General features: G+C 45.2%; 1 protein-coding gene across 1 annotated transcript in view; it reads right to left on the bottom strand.

Annotated features, from left to right (window-relative positions):
• Window positions 1-22,995, bottom strand: part of DRC11 (dynein regulatory complex subunit 11) — a 172,333-nt gene extending 149,338 nt beyond the window's left edge. The window contains 5 exon segments of the mRNA XM_017890381.1: window positions 3,027-3,098; window positions 4,206-4,397; window positions 9,204-9,323; window positions 12,683-13,007; window positions 22,711-22,995. Coding sequence (XP_017745870.1) covers window positions 3,027-3,098; window positions 4,206-4,397; window positions 9,204-9,323; window positions 12,683-13,007; window positions 22,711-22,721 — 720 coding nt within the window. The 5' untranslated portion in view covers window positions 22,722-22,995.
• Window positions 22,996-23,451: the final 456 nt, after the last annotated feature.

Below are 23,451 nucleotides of genomic sequence, written 5' to 3'. Positions count from 1 at the left end.
TTTGTTTTACTTCTTACATTATTCTCTGACATTTCCACTGTGTCCACTGTTATAGACAGAAAAGAAAAGAATCCTGATTTTTGTCTTACCTGAAGTATATATTTGTTAAGTACATAGAATTGGAAAAACGTATTTCAAATTGACTATTATTTGATTAAGGTACAATTTTAAAAGCTACAAATTACTTAAGTCATGATTGATGTCTTTTCCCCCTCTGACATAATTTTGAACATGTATTTTATCTGTAATTTTTTAGACATAAAACACATGTTTATTGCAGAAAGATGTAAGACTAAGCAAAATTAATAAAATAGAATCATGGTGTTCATATTTTACATTTCTCAAAATATGTAGATAACTCTAAAACATCACTTCTAAAGATAGCATAATGGTGAATATTTTAACTATTTCTGGGCACCAATTCTTACATTCTAAAATTATACTAATATTGAATGATTATATATTGTATCATTTTGCTCCAATATTCTTGGGCTTTTTTTTTTTTTTTTTTTTTTTTTTGGGAGCAGAAGAAATTCCAGGGTTGGCACTACTGGAGAAAGAAGGTATGTTTGTAATGAGACAAACTGAACTTAGAAAGGTGGACAATTAAACCCTCAGTAGCAGTCCCTGAGATTGTACTTGCCACTGGGTCCTTGCCCAAACTGAGTGTCATCCTTACTGGGTCTCTTTTCTTTTGTTAGCATGGATATTTTTTTTTTTTTTTTGAGACGGAGTCTCGCTCTGTCGCCTGGGCTGGAGTGCAGTGGCCGGATCTCAGCTCACTGCAAGCTCCGCCTCCCGGGTTTACGCCATTCTCCTGCCTCAGCCTCCCATGTAGCTGGGACTACAGGCGCTCGCCACCTTGCCCAGCTAGTTTTTTGTATTTTTTAGTAGAGATGGGGTTTCACCGTGTTAGCCAGGATGGTCTCGACCTCCTGACCTCGTGATCCACCCGTCTCGGCCTCCCAAAGTGCTGGGACTACAGGCTTGAGCCACCGCGCCCAGCTAGCATGGATTTTTAAAAGCGATTTAAGTTTCCTTATGGGCACTGTGCTGCACGGGGAGACTCCCCCTTCTCAGCCCTCATTCCTTGGTGCCTGCTTCCCAGCCGCCCGACCTGCGTCATGATCTGAGGGTTTTTCCTGCCTTCTTTGGCGCCCTCCCTTTATTCCTTACAGACATTCTCCCACTAAATCTCTTGCGTGCCTAATTCCACCACAGCCTCTGCTCTCACAGGACCCAAACTAACAGAGGGACTCTGAAGATCTTTTCAGCATTTGCTGCATGGTTGTTTTATTTAGGTTTTTTCTCCTTTGGTCAGTTTTGCTATTCATACTTCCCTAGGCAGTTTTCTCTGTTCAGTATTTTCTATTTTGTGACCATAATTGTTCATGACATCACCTAATAGTTTTTAACTTGCTAGTGCCTGTGGTCATTGTATACTGTGTATATGACCACATATATGTCATATATATGTATGTGTGTATATATGTCATGTGTTTGTAAATATACATATACACATATATACATATTTGTCATACATTTGTATTTTTTTCTTCTTTTCTTGATTAGTCTCACCAGGGCTCTGTATGTTATTAGCATTTTCAAAGACCGAGTCATTGTTTATCAATGTTCCTGTTTCGACATTTTTACCTGGGCACTGGATAGGGGGTATCAAGCCAAGTAGCTCACCAGAACACACTTAGGTCAATGCTGGAACAAGCCCCAAACGGGCTTTCTTTTCTTTTTAAAATTACAATGTCCTTTAATGAAAACTGAGCAGGTCAACAGAGCCCCACCAGGACTGACTGGTCCCCTTCTCTGGTCATAATGAGCTTTGCAAAGAACTGGCTTCAGGGGGGTTGACAGCTGTCTCCAAGTGCTGAAGGGATTGTCATGTGAAAGGGAAAGAGGACACATTCCAAGCTACTGCAGGGGACAGAGCCCAGCCTGGCAGTGGGATCTGCAGGGAGGCCAACTGCAGTTTAATGAAAGGGAATGGGCTCCTGTGGGAGGCAGAGGTTCTGTTTTCAGGACGGGCTCGGGCAGAGGACAAGTCAGCCTTCCTCAGATGCCGTGCACTCGATGAGGCAAAGCATGCAGAAAAATCTTTAGCAGCAGACAGACTCTAAGACGGGCCTAGTGACCCCGCCTCCTGGTCCTCTTCCCTCATGTAATCCCCTCCCCTTGAGTGTGGGTGGCCCCCAGACCTTGCTTCTAACCAATATGATAGGGTGAAGATAATGGGATGCCACTTCTGTGATCATTTGCATAAGATTCTGAGCAGCCCCTCTGTCCCTGCTGGCTTAGACGAAGGCAGCTGCCATATGGAGAAGCCCACATGGCATGGAGCTGGGGGCTGCCTCCAGCTAACAGCTGGCATGAACTGTGGCCCAGGATCTGACGCCCTACAGGGAAGAGAATCTTGCCAGCAACCACACAAGCTTGGAAGCAGGCCCTTCTGGGGTTGATCCTCAGATGAGACCTCAGCCCTTGCTGACACCTTGACTGGAGCCTTGTGAGATCCTAATTAAGGTGTACCCAGATTCCTGGCCCTTGGAAACCGTGAGACAACAAATTGGTGTTTTAAGCTACTAAGTTTGTGGTAACACTGTTATGTGACAATCAATAACTAATCCATCTTTCCAACTCTATGATTCAGTAATCACCAGCACCAAAAAAAAAAAAAAAACACAAAAACAGCCTGCTGTATCAATGCAAACCCACTGTCATGACCGTCCATACTAATATAATGGTGTGCACTGCTCACATCAGACAGGAATAGCTCCTAGTCTGTTTCCACATCTATAGCATTCCGCATCTTGCAAAGAAATATGTAAATGGATATAACTCTGACCTCTTCAGATCTCCCTGAGCAGGTTTCTGTACCATATGGGTGACTCCATTCCATTAAATCATATATTTTTCTTTCCTTTCTTCCCTCAAAAACTCTCTAAAGAAGACACAGTCTCCCATATTCTATTGTCTTTAAGAAAACTGGATGCTATCTCTTAAAAAAAACTTACCATACCCAGGAAGATCATCTCCTCTTCTCTCAGTTTTTCAGTTTTCTTACATTGATGGAAACGTCGCCAAACCTAAAAACAAACAAATGGTTACTTGTTTAATACACACAAATATAAAGAAAACATGGTTTGCAGTTTCTCCTATATAAACTGCACATCTCAAAATGCCAGCTAATCCTAAGCTCTAGGTTGTCCATGCGTGTGTTGACAGAATATTTTTTCTTCTGTGATCATAGGCAAAAAAATTGTTAAAAAGAATGAACCATAGAACTGACCTATAATTGTTATTAGTGAGATTCCTTTACCTTGGTTTCTTCAAGAGGAACTTCTAGGTAGGAGGAATGTGAGGTTAGATCTAAGGATGGCACTTCATGGTTTTAAAGGAAAAATTTCCAAAGTAATGTGGGGAAATATAGTAACCTCCAAGAACTGTACAACTCAAGCTTTTAACTCGGATGCTAAAACTTTAAATATTCCCAGAGAAACCCGAAAGAAATCAGTCTTTTATCCATCCTTCCCTACCACCTTCTCCTATTCCTATTCAGGGAAAATTAGGGACAAAGAGTCCTCATCTTCTGGCCTAATTTTATGTCCTTATACTTATTTTCTCTGAAACCTAATGCTAGTTTGTATCACATTGCCATCTGCTGCGTTTCCCTGTAAGTAACCCTAGCCTCTATTTGAAAAAAAAAAAAAAATGGGGCACAAATCCATGGTGCTTATCTGATAAGGAAAGGAAACCTTACGGATTCCTTCCAGAAGGGACACTGATGTACTGGTTATTAGTGATGGCTGCTGCATGTTTCTGGAAGCTATTAAGGCCTGCTCCCCCTTCTGTAATTATATATCTGTGTGTGAATGCATTCCAAAAATCCATTAAGGATTTATATCCTCACTGCATTTCAGCAACATTCATTTCAACAATTACCAATGGTCTTTAACAATATTTGAATAAAATGCCCTGAGTTTAATACCTATTCAGAGTAAATATTTGAAAATATGACCAAGCTTAGCTAATGGTTTCCCCAGGGTAAGTTAATAAATCTTTCTGGAATGTAATCCAGTTCTATAAGGGTAGGATTTGGTGTTTGAGTTTTGAAGCTCAGCCCCGAAGTTGGGATGCATCTTTAGTGTATAACACACCCTGTACCCCCAGCTCCAGGAGCTCTAGGTTTGCACCTTCTGAATGCAGAGTGCAGCAGCCCAGGCATCTGTCACTTTCTTGCCGAGCGTCTTGGATTGCTTTGCTCTGTATTCTTGTAGATAGATTTGCTTCATGAATAACGCCCTTAGGCGACCTTGCCGTGCCCTCTCAGCAATCTGTATTAATTTAACAGCCTGGTCCAAAGGGATACTCTTCACAGGGTATTTCTGCAAACAACAGTTAAGGGAAACCAATGTTTGAACATGTTAACCACATCAATTGATCCCAGACGTATCACACGCTTACTTCAAACACAATCCTGCTCAGAGTCCCCACGGTTGATGACAAGTGTGAGAACCACTGAACACTGTTCATTTCTCCAGTGAATGATGTATATTTTGATAACATGCCATACTCATGCAGTGATCCCAAATTTAAGGACCTCATGACTTTCCTTTATCCTTCTGCACAAAATACTAATTAGCTCCATGATATTTTAGGTTGGCAGCAAATTCTACTAAAAATGCCAATAAAATTGATTCAGTAAAACTTGAAATTGCTATCAATATTTCATTAACTTAAGAGGGGAAACATAGAAATGGAAAATATACCTCTAATATGAGCTTTTAAAATTTAAAATATAGATGAAGTAAAATGCTGATGTTAAAATCAATTACAGAATGACCCAGTGAATACGACTGATAACAAAATCATTTTTAGGGCATTGAATTTTAGATATGAAAAGTCTTCCACTGTCTATAAACTTGCATCTTAAAACATTCAAACACGATGAGTACTAGCAAAACAGAAAAATCAGGGCTGGTAAGTAAAATGTTTTGGGAGATCTCATATGGCTTACGTGGAGACAAAGTTAAGCGAGGGGCTGTGCCATTTTTTGAGGAAAGAGGGACAAGAACAAAGGGCTAAGGGTGCATGCTGGGGCCTGTGTGGGCTCCGGGTGCGTGCTGGGGCCTGTGTGGGCTCCGGGTGCGTGCTGGGGCCTTTGCGGGCTCTGGGTGCAGGTGAGGCCTGCGTGGGCTCCGGGTGCGTGCTGGGGCCTATGTGGGCTCCGGGTACAGGTGAGGCCTGTGTGAGCTCCGAGTGCATGTTGGGGCCTGTGTGGGCTCCGGGTGCATGTTGGGGCCTGTGTGGGCTCTGGGTACATGCCGGGGCTTCTGTGAGCTCTGGGTGCAGCTGAGGCCTGTGTGAACTCTGAGCAGGCTCATCAGGAAGCCCCAGTGCTGTTGCAGAGGCCCCACAGCAAGGGAAGAGGGGCTCATGTGGCCTGGCTCAGGGGATGTCCATGCACGGATGGAAGCAGAAGGGACAGATCACTGGAGTCAGAAAAGCACCAAAGAGGCCAGGCACAGTGGCTCACACCTGTAATCCCAGCACTTTGGGATGCCGAGGTGGGAGGATTACTTGAGTCCAGGAATTTAAGACCAGGCTGGGCAAAGGGGTGAGACCCCATCTCCACAAAAAAATTTTTTTTAATTAGTGGAGTGTGGTGGGACACTCCTGCAGTCCCAGCTACTTGGGAAGCTGGGGCGAGAGGATCGCTTGAGCCCAGACACTGGAGGCTGCAATGAGCTATGATCATGCCACTGCACTGTGTCTTGGGCAACAGAATAAGATTCTGTCTCTAAAAGAATTTAAAATACATTTAAAAGAAAAGCACCAAAGCATAGGTGAAGCCTGTTTCCAGGCCTCAGAGGGCAGCAATGGTTGCCACAGCAGGACAAGGTGAAGGTGCTGAGGCCTCATGTGTGGGGTGCTGTCACCAGGGCCACTGCTGCCAGGATGATCCCTCCTCTGTGTAACAAGGCCAGGGTTGGGGGCACAGGAAGGAGTGAGAAGGAGAGGAAAGGTACATGTATATTGAGAACCTGTAGATGTCAGATGCTTTTTGTGTGCATGCTCATCATATTCACAAGAGCAGCAAACTCCATGGCTGGTATTACTATGACTACTTAAGACTGAAGAAAACTGAAGGTCAAAGAAGTAAGGCAGCTTATGTAAGGCCCCGTGGGTAAGAGAAGGAGCCAATTTGAACAGACTGACCCTCTTTCCACGAAGCCACCCACTACTCTTCAATATGGCACGAGGAATATGGTTGCTTGTGAGGAAGCTCTTTCACAGAACAATCCCTCTGAGTTTTGTTTTCAGTAAGATCTCAGTGCTTCAAATTTGCAGTGAGCACACATTTTCAATAATGCACTTGTCAAGTCAGAGTAGAATAAGTATCATTCTGGCATTCAATGAGATGATGAACTTAACATATGGTACCCAGCAAACATGAGTTAGTATTGTACTTCTTTCCTTTAGATTCTAGGCTGTCATTCTGAAAATAGGCGTGGCCATTATCAAATAATTCTAAGGCATTCTGAGTGGGGAACTCAGCATGTCAAACATTTGTAAGCATTTAAGGAGGCCCACAGTGGATATTAATGTAGGAGATGGACAATCATTTTCATGCATCAAAATTCTTCTTGGGTTATATATTGTGTGTGTGTATATATACATAATATTCTTCCTGGGGTATATATTGTATATAAGTAGCTTAAAGAAAGGGGTCTTGTGAGACACCAAAGGCCATGGGGAAGTCGCAGCAGGGAAGTCCTTGTGGTTTTGTGAGCCCCTGGCACATGTGAAATGAGACTGGGGTGGAGATGAAATGCTTAACCCAATGGAGGTGATAGGAGCTGGCCAAAGCTGGATGCTGAAGGAACAAAGAAACCTGACTGTTGTGACTGAGAACAAATGAAGAGGAACAGTGAGCAGGAGAAATGGCAAAGAGGCATTTTTAGGATTTCCCTGTAGTGAGAGCATTGTAATCTCCCTTCTCCATTTTCCAACACAAAATCTTGAGTAATTCTGCAGTGCTCATCACTGCTTGGTGCAAAGGGATTCCTTTGGGGGGAACTAAATGCAGTGTGAGTGCTTTGCCCTGACTCATGCATGGACAGAAAGCACAGACACAGGAGCCCAGTGGTGAAAGCATGGCTAGTTGACCCCCAAGTAAGTTGGCTTTGGAATGGACTTCAAGGAATTCATAATGTAAAAGAAGGGCCAGTAGCTGGGAGCAGGGGCACAGGAAGGAGAGGTCATCTTGAGTTGAATGGCTGCTATGGTTTAAATGTGTCCCACAAAGTTTGTGCGCTAGGAACTTAGTCCCCCATGCAACGGTGTTGGGATGTGGGACTTTTAAGAGGTGATAAGGTGATGAGGCCTCTCTTCTCAAAATGAATGAATACTGTTATCCAGGGAATAGCTTCCTGCTAAAACGATAAGCTCACCCCCTCACTTCTTGCTCTCTTACTATGTGATTCCTTCTGCCACGTTATAACACTGCAAGAAGACCCTTACCAGATGCAACTCCTCAGTACTGGACTTCCAAGCCTCCAGAACCATAAGCAAAACAAACTTCTATTGTCTTTAAATTACCCAGTCTGTGGTTTTCTGTTATACCAACACAAAATGGACTAAGCCAGTATGTCAGGAAAGGTTTCTTGAAGGATGGTGTATCAAGTTAGGCTCTGCAGAATGGGTAGCATTTTGATAAGCAGGTACGTAAGGGAGAAGAACAAGTCCTCTATCCAGCATGGAACATGCCTATGGAAAATGAGAGACAGCACTGGGCTGGCAAATATAGGGCATGCATTTCACCTGTCTTCTGAGGCAGGCACATAGGGCACTTTTTTCTCTTGCCATCCTCAGCATATACTTGGAATGAATCTTCCTTAACACCATCACCCAGGCTGGCAATACCCAATGAGGGCTATCTGTAGAAAGACTGCAGGTGCTGGTTTACCCTGGGATCCCGGCCTGCAGCTGCAGCCTCAGCATAGTTAGTCATAGTGCCCCTTTCACCCTGGAGTGTCCCAGCTTGAATGGACAAGTGCTGCCTTACTGCTTAGGCCATGAAGGCTAGCTAGAGGGGCGAGGCAGTAAGTTAGTGAAATGTATAGGCAGACCTGCCAGAAGGTAGATAGGACAGTGCCCTGTGGAAAGGGTGGGAAGAAGACTCCCCACCAGTAGGCTGCATGGGGGATGATTACAAGAATCCAAGAGGTGGTCATGAGAGTCAGGACTAAGACATCTGTGGAAACAGGAAAAAGATGCAGCTGCAAAAATCCTGGGACAAAAGAGGTATCAGGACACAGAACTAAATGGATTTTGCTCCTTGCTTCCCAGGAGGGATCTTTATGGATTATTCTTCCCCCAATGACAATCCATTCAAGATGATCTAAGTGTCACTCAATGTATTAGTCCGTTTTCACACTGCTGATAAAGACTTACCTGAGACTGGGCAATTTACAAAAGAAAGAGGTTTAATGGACTCACAGTTCCATGTGTCTGGGAAGGCCTCACAATCATGGCAGAAGGTGAAAGGCACATGTCATATGGTGGCAGACAAGAGAGTCTGTGCAGGGAAACTCCCCTTTATAAAACCATCAGCTCTTGTGAGATTTACTCACTATCACAAGAATGGCACAGGAAAGACACACCTCCACGATTCAATTTCCTCCCACCAGGTTCCTCCCACAACACATGGGAATTGCAGGAGCTACAGTTCAAGATGAGATTTGGGTGGGGACACTGCCAAACCGTATCCACTCAGCCTGCAGTTATAAAAGGCCAATCAACATTTTTAGAAAGGGTAGTAACTTTCAAGTTCCTAGTAAGTTACGTTAGCACTTAATTATTTTACATGAATAACATTTAGCTTCTAGCTTCAGCTACATGAATTTGAGATGAAACATTAGACTGAGTTGATAATCAACAGATACTGATTCAAGTAGCAAAACATACATTTTGATCTTGATTTCTAAGCTCCTGAAAAATAATGATTATATATCACCAAAGGTAGGTCCAAAAGTTATGCAACTTCTTATGCACTGTACAACAAGGAGGGAGGGATTATTCTCCCCTCAAACTGAAAATAACCTACGTGTTGCTCACACAATTAGGAGCAGCAGAAAAAGGAAGTTACACAGATGATGGATTAATGTTTGTTAAAATGATATACAAACCATGTCAGATGTATCTATTCCGCTGTCGGCTAATATCTGAGCAAGAATTTTCTCTCTTCCTTTTATTACTTCCAACTTCTCCTTCAAAAAATACTTGGGTATGGGAATATCTAATTGTTGCTAGAGAAGAGAAAGAATAAAAAAAGAACATTTCTGTCACAATTCCAGGACTTGAACTTTATTTAAAATATACAGTAAGGATGTGCACATCAAAGACGCTTGCTTTACTTCCCATTTTCATTTAAGGAAAAAAATGAGGCCAGCAGAGTGAAGAGAATTCATTCACTAAAGAGACACAAAGTCAAAAAGAAAATCATAACCATGCCCCTTGCTTTAATCATTACAGAAAAGCATCAGGAGTTCATGTCAATTAGGCCTCAATTAACTAATGATTACTTAATGGATTTCTTTAAAGAAATACAATATTACCTCGTTTTACCTAAAATAATGGTTCAAATTGGAGTAGTAAAGTATTAAGCTGTAGAGATCTTTGAATTAAACCTAATAATTTATCATTAGCACCATCGACTATTTGTATGTAAATGGTCAAATTTTTCTCTAATAATTTGGTTTTATTTTTACCAAAATTACCCCATTGCAAAATTATTTACAAAAGTAGTTTGCTTTATTATGAAACTTATTTTATATAAAAAACTTCTATCCTTCATTTGTGCATGTTACCAAATATTTCAAACTTGGGGGGGGGGGTCAGATGAAAATTTACCAGTCCAAATTGAGTAAAAGGAGTACAGAAGTGCTCTTTAAGGATAAAGGTATGCCCTTGGCCAATTCCACTGAGAAACACTATCCTAGAATTTCTGTCAGACCTGCTTGGCCGTTTTGACAGGGAAGCAAAAGTCTTTGTCTTCAGAACTGGCTACCTTATTTTTTTTTCCAATTCTAGGTGTGACTTCCCATAACCTCCCTCCAGCCCAGAGAATTCTGGATAGGCCTTCCCCTAAATAAACGTTTAGGTCTAAGAGGGTATCATTTTTAGGACTTGGTGGGACAGTATCCCCATGACTTCTGGGAGGTGACAATGTCTTTTGAACACGAAACCTTTCTGAGGCTCATGGAGTGCTGGGGGTGACTGGAGAGTGAACTAGCAGAGTCTAGTGGGTGGGTGTGGCCTGAGGAGAGAGCGCAGTTGGAGAAGAATGATGACACTTTGATTTAATGTGATTTTTATTTATTAATAAGCACATTCAAGTGTGGTACTTTTAAAACTTTGAAGACAAAACCTCATTATCTTATAGCTCCATCTGGTCCATTTGGTACCACAAAATTATAGTTAGCTGGCTAGGCATGGTGGCTCATGCCTGCAATCCCAGCACTTGGGGAGGCTGAAGCAGGTGGATCACCTGAGGTCAGGAGTTCGAGACCAGCCTGGTCAACATGGTGAAACCCCGTCTCTACTAAAAATACAAAAATTAGCTGGGCGTGGTGGCACGCACCTGTAATACCAGCTACTTGGGAGGCTGAGGCAGGAAAATCGCTTGAACCCAGGAGGCGGAGGTTGCAGTGAGCTGAGCTCACACCATTGCACTCCAGCCTGGGCAACAACAGCAAAACTCCATCTAAAAAATTATTATACTTAGGATTTTGAGGATGAGAAAACAGAGTCACTGAGAATGGAAGAGAAGCAAAGAAAGATACTAGTCGTCCATGATGCGTTTCATGTCCATCCCTGAAACCCTGAGGTTTCTCATTCCCTATGGAGTGGAATCTAGGAAACTTCCAGCAGTAGAGAAAGGCTCTTTCCCACATATATTTCTCTCTATGAGGTGGGCCCATTAGGAAGGTTTCCCCATGTGGCAGGTTACAAACAGTCTTCGGACTAAGGGGCAGTTTAAGGAAGGATTTGGGGAACTCGTGGAACCAAGGGCAGGAACCCAGCTGGGTGTTTGTCAGTCCTGGGGATGTGGCCAAGAATGAAACTGCCTTCAGCCTATCCTAACCATGTGGGATTCAGTGACAGCACATGGTTCAGTCACTATTTCCAGGACTGCTGGGAAACACTGTTGACCGCCCCCTGCATGAAGGCCTCCTGGATGCCATCTGCTTGTTTGTCACTCCTCTTGGTGCTTGGTGGCCCCGTCCCCACAGCAATAGTTGCATGGCCTTTAGGAAGATGATGTCCCTGGAGCAGAGGGGCTGGCTGATGCGGCAGGAAAGGCAAGGCCGTGGAGGGGCTGCCACATACAGCCCTAAATGCACTATTCCTTCACAACAGGGGCATGACTTCCTATTCCTGAAATTCAACTAATAAATGTAATATTACTTCATTGGTTAAATTTAGCAATATGTGTTACTTCATTGGTTAAATTTAGGAATATGTGTTACTTCATTAATCAAATTTAGGAATATGTGTTACTTCATTAATTAAATTTAGGAATATGATTTAATAACTATTTGTTTCACAGTGATCCTGAATTGTTCATATTGTCACTTTGGTAAGTAAAGTACAGCAGATCAAATCTGGTGATCGGCCCACGCTCTTACAGATGAATGCAATAAGCATAAAACTTCTGGAATAATCGTCAACATCTTCATTCATTTCAGTTATTCTCATTATTCCATTCTGATAAAATAATAATGTGAGGAAAGCCTATCTCAGAAAGAAAGATACCTTTATAAAAGCCCAAATATCTTCAAGGATTTTTGAGTGTTTCTACATGAAACACTCATGTAGAAAATTAAAGACTTTCTCCTTTTGATTTACTTCAAGGAAATGTTCCTTTCAAAATGAAGGTGAGCTCCCAGGACCATGACACTGAGGGGAGGTGGCCAGTGGCCCTGGCAGCCCAACCAGCCTAAGTCAGAAGAGAGGCCCTGTGCCCAGCAGGAACGTCAGAGGGCAGCAGGGGCCGAATGCTTGCAGGAGGGGGCTGTGGTTGCCAGGTGCCAGCAGGGAGGGCTCCAGGGAGAGAGGGAAGGAGGGGAAGAGAGGCAGAGGGAAGGAGGGAGAGCAAGCACATGAGCTCTCTCTCCTTTGACGTCTGAGGCCCACTGCCATGTAAGCCATACATTCCCCTGGGTCACCACTGTCCCAAAGTAAGGAGGAGATGCATCCACCTGGCAATAGGGAACCTGTGACCAACAAGCTACAGAGAGATTCCCATGGAAACAGAGGAACGGGCGCTGCTACTGGATGCTGGGAGGGTCTGTGCTTCAAGGGTGCTGATGAAAGGGCTGGCCCACTGCATTCCAACAGCCTCGTGCAGACACCACGGTGTCAGGTAAGACCATGGCCACTGCAGTGCCTAACACAGCCAAGAAGTGTGCAGATGCATCTGTACCAGAAACAAAGGGAACCCAATCCTTGTCCACGACAGCATGGTGTAATTGAAGGGAAATGTTTAGATTTTCCACACAGCAACTAGTAAACATGGACAGGAAGTCTGCAGGGTACTGGGTATAGGGCTACATATCTTATTTATAACAAAAAGCAACTAATAAGAAAACAACAGCGTGCTTACAGGAGCCAGCTTTAGATCCTGCAGGATATCATCGAAATAATGGAACTCCGTGAGTTCCAGCTCCACCATCTCGTTCTTCAGCTCCAGGATGCGGCCCATCACCCCGTCCAGCACTTTCCTGATCAGTATTCGTTTCTGGGGATGGACGATCTGGTCGTAGACATTCTCCAGGTTTCTAAAGATCTGCACATACTTTATGTAGAAGGTGGCCAACGTCTGAAAGATGAAAGCTTGATTTCTTTGTGGTTCAACCATCTTCTGAGGCTCTTTATCGAGTAAAGCACCGAGGGCTTCTTGGGTCTGATGCCACATCTTATTATACATTCTGGGGGAAGATAAAGAATTTAGATGACACAGTGAATAAAAATTGCTTGGTAAAACATAAACATCGGGCCTCTGGTATAGCAAAATGTAACACCAAATCAAGTGTGAGCTAAGAATATTGTTATGTAGTAGAAAGGCTTGTTAGACAATTTATACCCTGTTCTGATGTCCTTGTGATTCCTGACTATGTACCAACACTATTATCATCAAATAAAGAGTTTTAAAAGCATTTTGTCTAAATGATATAAAGTTTTCCCTCACTTTGCCCATAACGTCACTATTATTATACACATTTAAAAGAGGACAGAGTCCATATCCAGAATAGTTAACTGATCTGTCCACATACACAGCTGGTGAAGTATCCATTGGAACAACCACTTTGGAAAGTAATGCAGCATTTTCTTATGAAGTTGAATGTGTGCATACCCTATGAAAGGATAATTATACCCTAGAGAAATTTGTAAATATGCATCAAGAATGATCACTTGCATTTTTTAAATAATAGTAAAAACCTGGAGATAACACAAATGTACACCAATAAGACAGTGGATAAATACATTGCAGTAAATTCACCAATGGACTATCACACAGCTGTGAAAAATGAATGAATGAAGTACAGCAAAAGGCAACCACTAAGAATCTTAGAACCATAATGTACAGTGTAAGAAACGAGGTGTAGGCCAGACGTGGTGGCTCACGCCTGTAATCCCAGCACTTTGGGAGGTCGAGGCGGGTGGATCATGAGGTCAGGAGATTGAGACCATCCTGGCCAACCCGTCTCTATTAAAATACAAAAAAAAAATTAGCCAGGCGTAGTGGCACCCGCCTGTAGTCCCAGTTACTCGGGAGGCTGAGGCAGGGGAATCACTTGAACCTGGGAGGTGGAGTTTGCAGTGAGCCAAAATCATGCTGCTGCACTCCAGCCTGGTGAAAAAGCGAGACTCTGTCTTAAAAAAAAAAAAAAAAAAAGAAGTGAGGTGAGGTGTAGACTGTGGCCCAGGAGGCTGAGTTCTATGGAATGCACCAGCTGGGCTCTCTGCCCTCATTCCAGTGAGCTGAGTTAGTCGATTGAACAGAGAGGAAGCCAGAGAGCAGACGAGTATGACCGTCTTGTCCACACCCTGGTGAGGCAACAAAAGTTGGGTGTGCTCTTCCACCAAAGCCTTAGGGTGGTGGTGGCTCTGTTGTGGCTGGCTGGCCCCAGAATACTGCCCCATCCCTGACCAGTTTCCCTAGACTATGTCCACATCTTTGTTACTGGTCCCTTTATTAGGCCCTCACGAGTGTCCCCACTTTCCCTGCCAGGGCCAATACATTCATGGTAGAGATTCCCACCTTCCCTTACCAAATTTCAGGTGATTTTTTGATTCTGCTTTTATGTTCAAAAACCAGGACTGAAAAGTGAACTGGAAAGTCAGTGTGTCTGGGAAGGAGCTTCACTGTAGAAAGCGGGTGTGGAGAGCCCTGATGACTGATGAAGGAGAAACCCAAAAATGTATCTTTCTGTAAGGTCTTTTCCTATGCTAAAGAGGGGGGTTGGGGGGCAGCCCTAATCCCCTGAAAGAGAAGCAAGTCGATCAAGGGGGCTCACCTCTTCTTTACTCTCAGCCAAGCCACTCACTCCCATGCTTACCTGTGCCTGGCGTCTTGAGTCCAGGTTGGCTGCATGGGCCAACTTCTGCCTGGTTGGCTAGTGGCTTGGCCACTTGCTCTCTGGGGTGTACAAGTGATTGGCAGCCTAAATGTGGCCTATACAGATCTGCAAGCAGTCCTCCAATTTCAGCCCTATCCCAGAAGAACCATGCCCCCGTCTGTCTTCCCAGGGAAACAGCTGGCTTTTGATCACCCCAGCCCCATCCACTGGCTTTCAGGTCCCACATTCTTTGCCCTTCCTCCATTCCCTCTCATCCATGCCTGCTGTCCCTTTCCCACATTTTCTTTTTTTCTTTTGAGACAGAGTCTCAATCTGTCACCCAGCCCTGAGTGCAGTGGCACAATCTTGGCTCACTGCAACCTCCGCCTCCCGGGTTCAAGCAATTCTCCTGCCTCAGTCTTCTGAGTAGCTGGGACTACAGGCATGTGCCACCACATCAGGCTAATTTTAGTAGAGATGGGGTTTCACCACACTGGCCAGGCTGGTCTCGAACTCCTGACCTCAAGTGACCCACCTGCCCTGGCCTCCCAAAGTGTTGGGATAACAGACTTGAGCCACTGTGCCTGGCCTCCTGCACTTTCTTGGTATCTCTTGTCAAATGTTTTATTCGTCCTTGTGAGTTCATAGCTTTAAAATCCTTTATTGCCATTTTGGAGGCAATTCAGGAGGAAGAGGAGACAAGTACGCATGGTTAGCCACCCTGTTTGACTGGGAATCTCTCTTCTACATTCCCAAGGTCATTATTAAGCATCCCCTCCAGGTACCCTCTGCCCCAGGCTCACCATCTGCCATTTCTCAAACATGCTCCATTCTTCCCTAAACACTAAGCATCATTTATTGAAGCACTGATTATATGTGCTTTTTTCACCTTTCTGGCCAAAAAGTAAAAGCATATCTTGATGTCTGCAAGATTTTTGGGTTCAGATGATGAGGATGATAATGATGATGACGATGGTGACGGTAATAGCTTACATTTATATGCTGTGAGTCACTGTCCTAAGTGGTTTCCATGTAATAACTCATGTAATCCTCACAACAACCCTATGAGGTAGACATAATTATTAGCCCAGTTTACATATGAGAAAACTGAGGCAAAGAGAAGTTACTGCCCAAAGTCACACAGTTTGAATGCAGGATATACATGTAGGCAGTCCGGCTCCAGAGTTTACCCTCTAAACCACTTGACTTCATCGCTTCCCATTTGTCAGGGAGAAAGTAGATGAGGAAGGAGGGGTCCTGTGACACAGAGGTAATTACATCACAAGCAAACAGACTGAGCATAAAAACCAAAACTCTTCCCCCCAACACCCCACTGAGTCAGGACACTGAATTCTGCCGTTAGAATCCCATCCCCAGCATGTTCGAATGCCAGATTTCTCAAAACTCAGCAATATTTAAAATATTGCTAGTGAAAGGGCACTCTTCCAGACTAGCTTATTATAAGAAAGAAGGTTATTATCAGAAAATTTGAATTCCACTTGGCACAGTGTATTAGTCCATTCTCTCACTGCTATACAGAAATACCTGAGACTGGGTAATTTATTTATTTATTTATTTTGAGATGGAGTTTCGCTTTTGTTCCCAGGCTGGAGTGCAATGGCGTGATCTCAGCTCATTGCAACCTTCGTCTCCCAGGCTCAAGTGATTCTCCTGCCTCAGCCTCCCAAGTAGCTGGGAGGGCATGCACCACCATACGCCCAACTAATTTTGTATTTTTAGTAGAGACAGGGTTTCTCCATGTTGGTCAGGCTGGTCTCGAACTCCCGACCTCAGGTCGGGCCTGCCCACCTCGGCCTCCCAAAGTGCTGGGATTACAGGCGTGAGCCACCACGCCCGGCGAGACTGGGTAATTTATAAAGAAAAGAGGTTTAATTGGCTCACAGTTCCATAGGCTGTCCAGGAAGCATGGCAGCGTCTGTGTCTGGGGTGGCCTCGGGGAGCTTTTACTTATGGTGGAGGCAAAGTGGGAGCAGGCATCTCACGTGGCAGGAGCAGGAGCAAGAGGAAGGCGGGGAGGTGCCACACACTTTTAAACGAGCAGTTCTCCTGTTAACTCACTATCACGAGAATGGCACAAAAGGGGAAATCCACCCCCATGATCCAATCACCTCCCACCAGACCCCGCCTCCAGCATTGGGGATGACAATTTGACAAGAGAATTGGGTGGGGACACAAATCCAAACCATATCACACAGAACACACATTGACTCCTGGCAGAATTAGGGACTAATAAACAAGTACATTGACCAGGAACAGCGACAACCATCGCTCAAACCAACAACAACAAAAGCAAAACCTCATGCCAGTTCAAAGCTCCTGAGACCCTCTGACATTCTGCTTGCCCCACCTCAAACAGACAAGCAGGAGGGGCTGGAAGAAGCAAAGATGACAGATGATCAAGGGAACGGTTTGGCTGTGGACAATGATCAAGACCCGCAGCTCGGCACAGTGTGAGCTTTCCAAGTCCAGACTTCCAGGCCCCGAGAAGGGACAGCAAACCCAAGGCACTCACTGGCCTGAGTGAAGACACGGGCTGAACATACTAACAGGTGTGACAACTGTTGGCATAAAACATAGAGCAATGCTCAAGTTGCTTTGTGGACTTAATAGGGTTTGGGGCCCAAACCTGCCAGGACAACATTCAAGAGGAAAATTACAGGCTAATTTTGTTTAGAACTCAGATCTGAAATTCCACTTAAAAAACAGACCACAGCTCCAGATCAAAAGAATTGTTGCCTCTAACCCAGGAGGGGTGATTGCGGGAGTGCTTTTCAGTTCAGCACAGAGGGAAGCATAACTCCAGACAGCAACGGAGCAGTAAAAACCCCAGCTTGTTTCACAGATACCAAGAAGATGCTCAGTAAATTGTAACTTGCAACACAGGCCTGATTAAAAATGCCATCCCCACACACCAGGAAAAAAAGAATGACGACTTCTTCAAAGTGCCAAAAACCAGTGACCCAATGGACCTTCAGTGGAGAAACACTAGAAATATGATCTCAAAATTAGCAGTAAAAAAGGATAAGAGATATACATAAGTAATATAAACCATTTTTTTTAACACCATTGCTTATAAATGGCATGATTGCAAAATCCCAGGAAATCAGTAACAAAAATACATCAACTAGTACAGCAAAGGCCAGGCGTGGTGGCTCACGGCTGTAATCCCAGCACTGGGTGGCTGAGGTGGGTGGATCACTTGAGGTCAGGAGTTCTAGACCAGCCTGGCCAACATGATGAAAACCCATCTCTACTAAAAATACAAAAAGTAGCCGGGCATGGTGGCAGGCACCTGTAATCCCAGCTACTTGGGAGGCTGAGACAGGAGAATTGCTTGAACCCAGAGGCAGAGGTTGCAGTGAGCCGAGATCTCACCACCACACTCCAGAAAAAAAAAAAAAAAAAATACAGCAAAATTGCAATACTTTAATGCAGAGAAAAAAGTGAAAGAAGAAACCCATTCACAGCACCAATAAAGAACATTAAATATTTAAGAATTCACATGGTGGGAGCCACATGAAATCTAGCTAAAGGAAATTCTAGAATGCTGGGTACAGATCAGCACAAGCAGAAGGCACTATCTGCTCCTGTCTAAAGAGGCAAACCCTGTCTCTACTAAACACACAAAAATTAGCCGGGTGTGGTGGTGTGCACGTGTAATCTCAGCTACTCGGGACGCTGAGATGGGAGACTCACTTGAACCCAGGAGGCGGAGGTGCAGTGAGCCAGGACCGCACCACTGCACTCCAGCCTAGGCAACAGTGCGAGACTCCATCTCAAAAAAAGAAAAGAAAGGCTATAAAGACAGAAGACTCCTGAGACATACATACAGATTTAATATGGCCAAGAATTCAGTAATAGACTAAAGACTATAAACAAATCTAGTAATAATATTTAAATATGGGAGTGGAACAGGCAGTAAAAGTTAAAAGGCATCTTCTACTTCCAACATTGGCCACACCAACAAGCATTAAGTTTGTACAATACCCTAAAGAGGCTGCCTCCGTGAAGTTCAGGTGGGGTGACCTGAACCCCACAAAGACCCAAAGGCAACAACAGCAAGAGATCTTGGGTTGAAGAGGCTCCTGCTTCCACCAGGGGAAACCAAAGCCGACCTGATGGGCAGAGCACAGCCAGACTTTCTGGATGTCTGGACCTGCTGTGGGCTCCCACCCAGGGGAGCCCAGTTGCTCCAGGTCAGAGCCCTCACTGGCTTCAGTTGGGTCAGAGAAGCAGGACTTTTCCAGGGCCTCACAGAGCTGACACATAACTGGAATTTGTGGCCAAAGACAGTCCTGGTGGCTTCAGCCTTCTGGGTCCTGCCATTTCTTTCTTCCCCATCTGCAGTCTGTCTAGGGATCCCTGTCTGGAGAGACCAGGCAAAGATTCCTGGCTGACAGGAAAATGTTTGGCAGCTTTGAAAGCACAGGAATCCCTGCATCATTACCTGTTTTCCTCAGTGCTCAGACACGGCGTCATCTCTTTCCGCCAGACCCTCTTCCCTTGAGACTGTCTCTGGCTTCCTGCTCCCCAGCTGTCCTGATGTTTCTCCATGTGACCACACCCCCTCACGCGTCGGACCGCCAGGGACCTGGACACCATGCCTCGGCCACGCCATCCTGGGGAGCCCCCACTTTGCGCTCAGTCCATCTGGCCTTGCACCCCACCTCCTCGCCCTGCAGCCTCAGCCTCCTTCTGCCTGAGCCCAGTCATGAAGGTCAAATGAGACAAGAGAGGCGGCAAGATGATTTTTCATAAGAGCATTGATGAGATAATTCACACGGCATAGAATTCACTCTTTTCAAGTGTACAATTCAGTGGTTTTTAGCATAGAGTTGTGCAACCACTACCATTATCTAACTCCAGAACATTTTCATCACTGGGAAAGAAACCCACACCTGTGAAGCAGTCACTCTCCATTCCCCATTCCTCCCCGCCCTTGGCAACCACTAACCTAATTTCCAGCTCTATTTGCCTATTCTGGGCATTTCACAGAAGTGGAATCACACAAGAAGGGGCTTCAGTGCTGAGCTACTTTCCCTCGGTGCGGTGTCCTCAAAGTTCATCCACACTGTCGCGTACTTCATACTTCATTTCTTTTCATTGCCAAGTTGCCTTTGTACGGATACACCACATTTTGTGTATCCATTTGTCAGCCCATGGACACTTGAGTCGTTTTCGCCTTTTTTGCTGCTCTGAATAATGCTGCTAGAAGCATTCCTGCATGAGTTTCTGCGTGGACATAGTCTCTATTTTCCCCGGATATGGCAAGGTGGTTTTCAAAGGTAAAAGTGCTCCACATTTAAAATAGAAACCAGTGTCCTGAGCAGCTCATCCCTGGAGGTCACTCAACCTCTTCGTGCTTACAGCTCCTCCACTGGCAAACCTGGATGATGAGACCAACTCTGGATACCTCCAGGGACTACTGTGGGATGGTGACATGGTGTGGCTGTGTCCCCACCCAAATCTCATCTTAAATTGTAGTTCCCATAAGCCTCACGTGTTGTAAGAGGGACCTAGTGGGAGGTAATTGAATTACGGGGACAGCTACCTCCATGCTGTTCTCATGATAGTGAGTTCTCACAAGATCTGATGGTTTTATCAGGGGCTTTTCCCCCCGCTTTGCTCTGCACTTCTCCTTGCTGCTGCCATGTGAAAAAGGGTGTGTTTGACTTCACCTTCCATCACGACTGTAAGTTTCCTAAGGACTTCCCAGTCCTGCAGAACTGCTAGTCAATTAAACCTCTTTCCTCTGTTCCAGTGTGAGAACAGATTAATACAGATGGAATAACAGGTGTGAAAGTGTTCCGGGAATTTTAAACGCACCTTGCAAACAGAAGGTAGTATTTTATCCATAAGACTACTTAACAGTTTTTAGAAGTATATGCTTGGTTTCAGAGTTGAGCATATGACTTAGAGATATGACAGACTTTGAAGTCAGGAGGATTATGGATGGAGAAGACTGAATATAACAGTTAAAAAGACCAGACTGTTAATTCTACAGCTTGGCAGTTTTCCTATAACGGAGTGGGTCGGGGAGGGAAACACTTGCATATTCAGACATACTATGCACGTCTGTGGGAAATCAAAATATTGCAAAATGGAAATTCTTTCCAAGTAATTTTGCACATTATAAAACCTTCTGAATCTTCCAATCTTAACTAGTTTGCTATCTTCTTCCCCGAATACTCCCCCCGTCTTCTTGCTCTATGGAAGGCCTGGCTCTGCTTGGAAGCCCTCTCAGTAGAGGCTCCTGTTCCCCCCCAGAGCCCTCTGTCTCTGTCTGTGGGGCTGGGTCAAGGGGATCCCTTCTTTTCACTGCACCTCCAGATATCTCCCTTCTCTCCTCCCAACACTCCCTGGCTTTGAATCCCACTTCTTCTGATGCTGTCACCACTGCCCCTCAGTCACCAACATCTTCCATCTACCATGATCATTCCAGGCCACCTCCAGGGCACCTACCCACTGAATAGCATCTTGACGCTGCCTTCCCACCTGTCCCATTGCTAAGTGCCGAGTTCCTCTACCTAAGGCCAGTACCCCCTGGATCCCATGTCCTCTCACTACCAACGATGTCACCCACTTCTCCCTCCTCCTCCTATATCATTCTGGGCCATTCCCTTCCACACACAAACATTCTATCGTTTTCTGTCTTGGAGCCATGTCCTCTGCCCCTAGCTGCCAACACATTTCCTTTCCTTTGCAGCAAAACTCCTTTAAAGAGTTAGCTATGTTCACCGTCTACAGTTTCTCTCCCTCCTACATTCACTTGAGTAAGTCTTTCTATCCCATCACACCACTGAATCAGCTCCTGTCAAGGTCACTGCTGAACTCCACACTGCCAAATCAATAGTCAGTTCTCAGTTCTACACCAACTTGTCTCAGGAGCACTTGATGGAGGAGAAATAAGTTACTTCTCCTGGAAACACTATTACTCCTTTCACTTGCTTCTTCCTCATGGATCATGTTTTCAATTCCTTTGCTGGGTCACCTCTTCTCCCTGCCTTACTGTGGATGACCCCAGCTCAGTCCTTACACCTCTTCTTTATTAATATTCATTCTATGTCTCGCAAAGACCATCACAGGCTGACAGCGAGCAAGTTTATATTTCAGATGTGGGTCTTGCTCCTGAACCCAAGATCTGAATATTTTAACTGCCTATTTCATCTCCACATGATGTCCAATGGGCACTTCCAACTCAATAGGTCTTAAACGGAACTCTTGATTTTCCCCACTCCCAAACACTGGCAAGCCTTTAAGCTCTCTGCTCTTACTTCCTTGCCTAGAACAATAGGGAGTGTAATAGCAACAGTGCAGGCTGGAGCTACAGTGCCTGGCTTGGCACTGTGTACTTGCTGTGTGAGCTACTTCACCTCTTCATACCCAAGTTCCCTCATCTGTAAAATGGAAATAACAATATCAACAGCCCGTACATTACAGGGTTGCTGTGAAGCAGTTAGAACAGTGTCCACAGGGTCAGTCCTGTACTACCTGTTTGAAATTATTCTTATGAAGACCAAATGAGGTAACTTTGCACAAGTGCTGTGTAAACGACACAATGCTAGGCACACACTCCTTTCAGTATCACTGCTACTCGAGTTGGTGAAAAGCAAATGACAATAACGCTTTCCCAAGATCTTTCTAGACTTAAATTTCAGGACCTGGGTGTTTTCACAAAGCAACGTATTTACTACTGTGAAAGATTAACAACAACAACAAAAAAAAACAGACAAAATGGCTTCTCAGCAATAGCCCCTAAGGGCGTGGTGGGTATAGGGAAGACCGGGAGCTCATCCCCATGGGGTGGTGGGATGCGTGGGGGACGGGGAGATCTACGTGTATGATCTTCCTTGCTCACAAGAAGCAGATACTCTATCCCGAGGCATATTTGAATTTCCTAAAAGGAAAAAAAGTGGGAGAGAGGAGGGAAGTTGGGAGGTGAGGGGAGGAGAGAAGAAAAGAAAAAAGAAAATAAGAGAAGTAGAAAGCAAGCCACCTTCTGGCTTGGGGAAGCCCACCCCATGGCTGTGGCTGGGAGCCCATCACTTACGTGTTCGACATTGCTGGCTACTTTCCCTCTTTTCCTTGCCCTCCGGGAAGCTCTTCCGTTGCTCTCTGAAGGACGGTGGCAGCAGGGGTCAGGGCACTACCAGGAGGTACAGAGGATTGGGAGGGGGTCTTCTGGAGGGAGAAACCAGGACTGCGATAATCTCTCGCTTCGGGCAGGAAAAGGTGAGGCCAGGTTTGCGTCGCAGGCACAGAGCGCGCAGGCGCAGAGACGATGCTTCGCTCCTTCCCGTCGGGACCCAGAGACTAGCGAACCTCACTTCGGCCACTCAGGTGGGCGCGACGCGGCCCTAGCAACGGGAACGCCGCGCCTGCGCATTGCCTTCCGCCTGCCCCCTGCGCGCTCCGCGCCTGCGCCACCGCCTGCTGTTGCTGCCGGAAAGGCGCGGGAGGCCTGGGTGGGCGCAGCGGCGGTAGCTTGTCGGAGTTCCAGCCCTCCGTCGCGGGGCCGAGCCGCCTGGCGAGCCTGCTCCGGGCCCCAGTCCCTGGCCCGTGATCCTCCAGACCGTCTTCCCGCTTTCCTGCTGGCCCCATTTTCATCCACCGACAGCTCTGCGGCCTTGGACAAGGCCCTTAATGATGGTGGTCTTCAGTCTTTCCATCTGTAAAGTGGATATAACAGTCGTTCGTTCAGAACTTTACTGGGCATCTATTCTGGGCCAAGTGCAGACTTAGATTCTGGGGACTCAAGACTTACGCAGACACTCCCTTCGGAGACTTAATG

This window comes from Rhinopithecus bieti, unplaced genomic scaffold (assembly GCF_001698545.2).
Source record: "Rhinopithecus bieti isolate Rb0 unplaced genomic scaffold, ASM169854v2 scaffold_19482, whole genome shotgun sequence".
Lineage (NCBI taxonomy): Eukaryota > Metazoa > Chordata > Mammalia > Primates > Cercopithecidae > Rhinopithecus > Rhinopithecus bieti.
The sequence above is the reverse complement of the archived record's forward strand: the minus strand, read 5'-3'. Positions and strand labels throughout refer to the sequence as shown.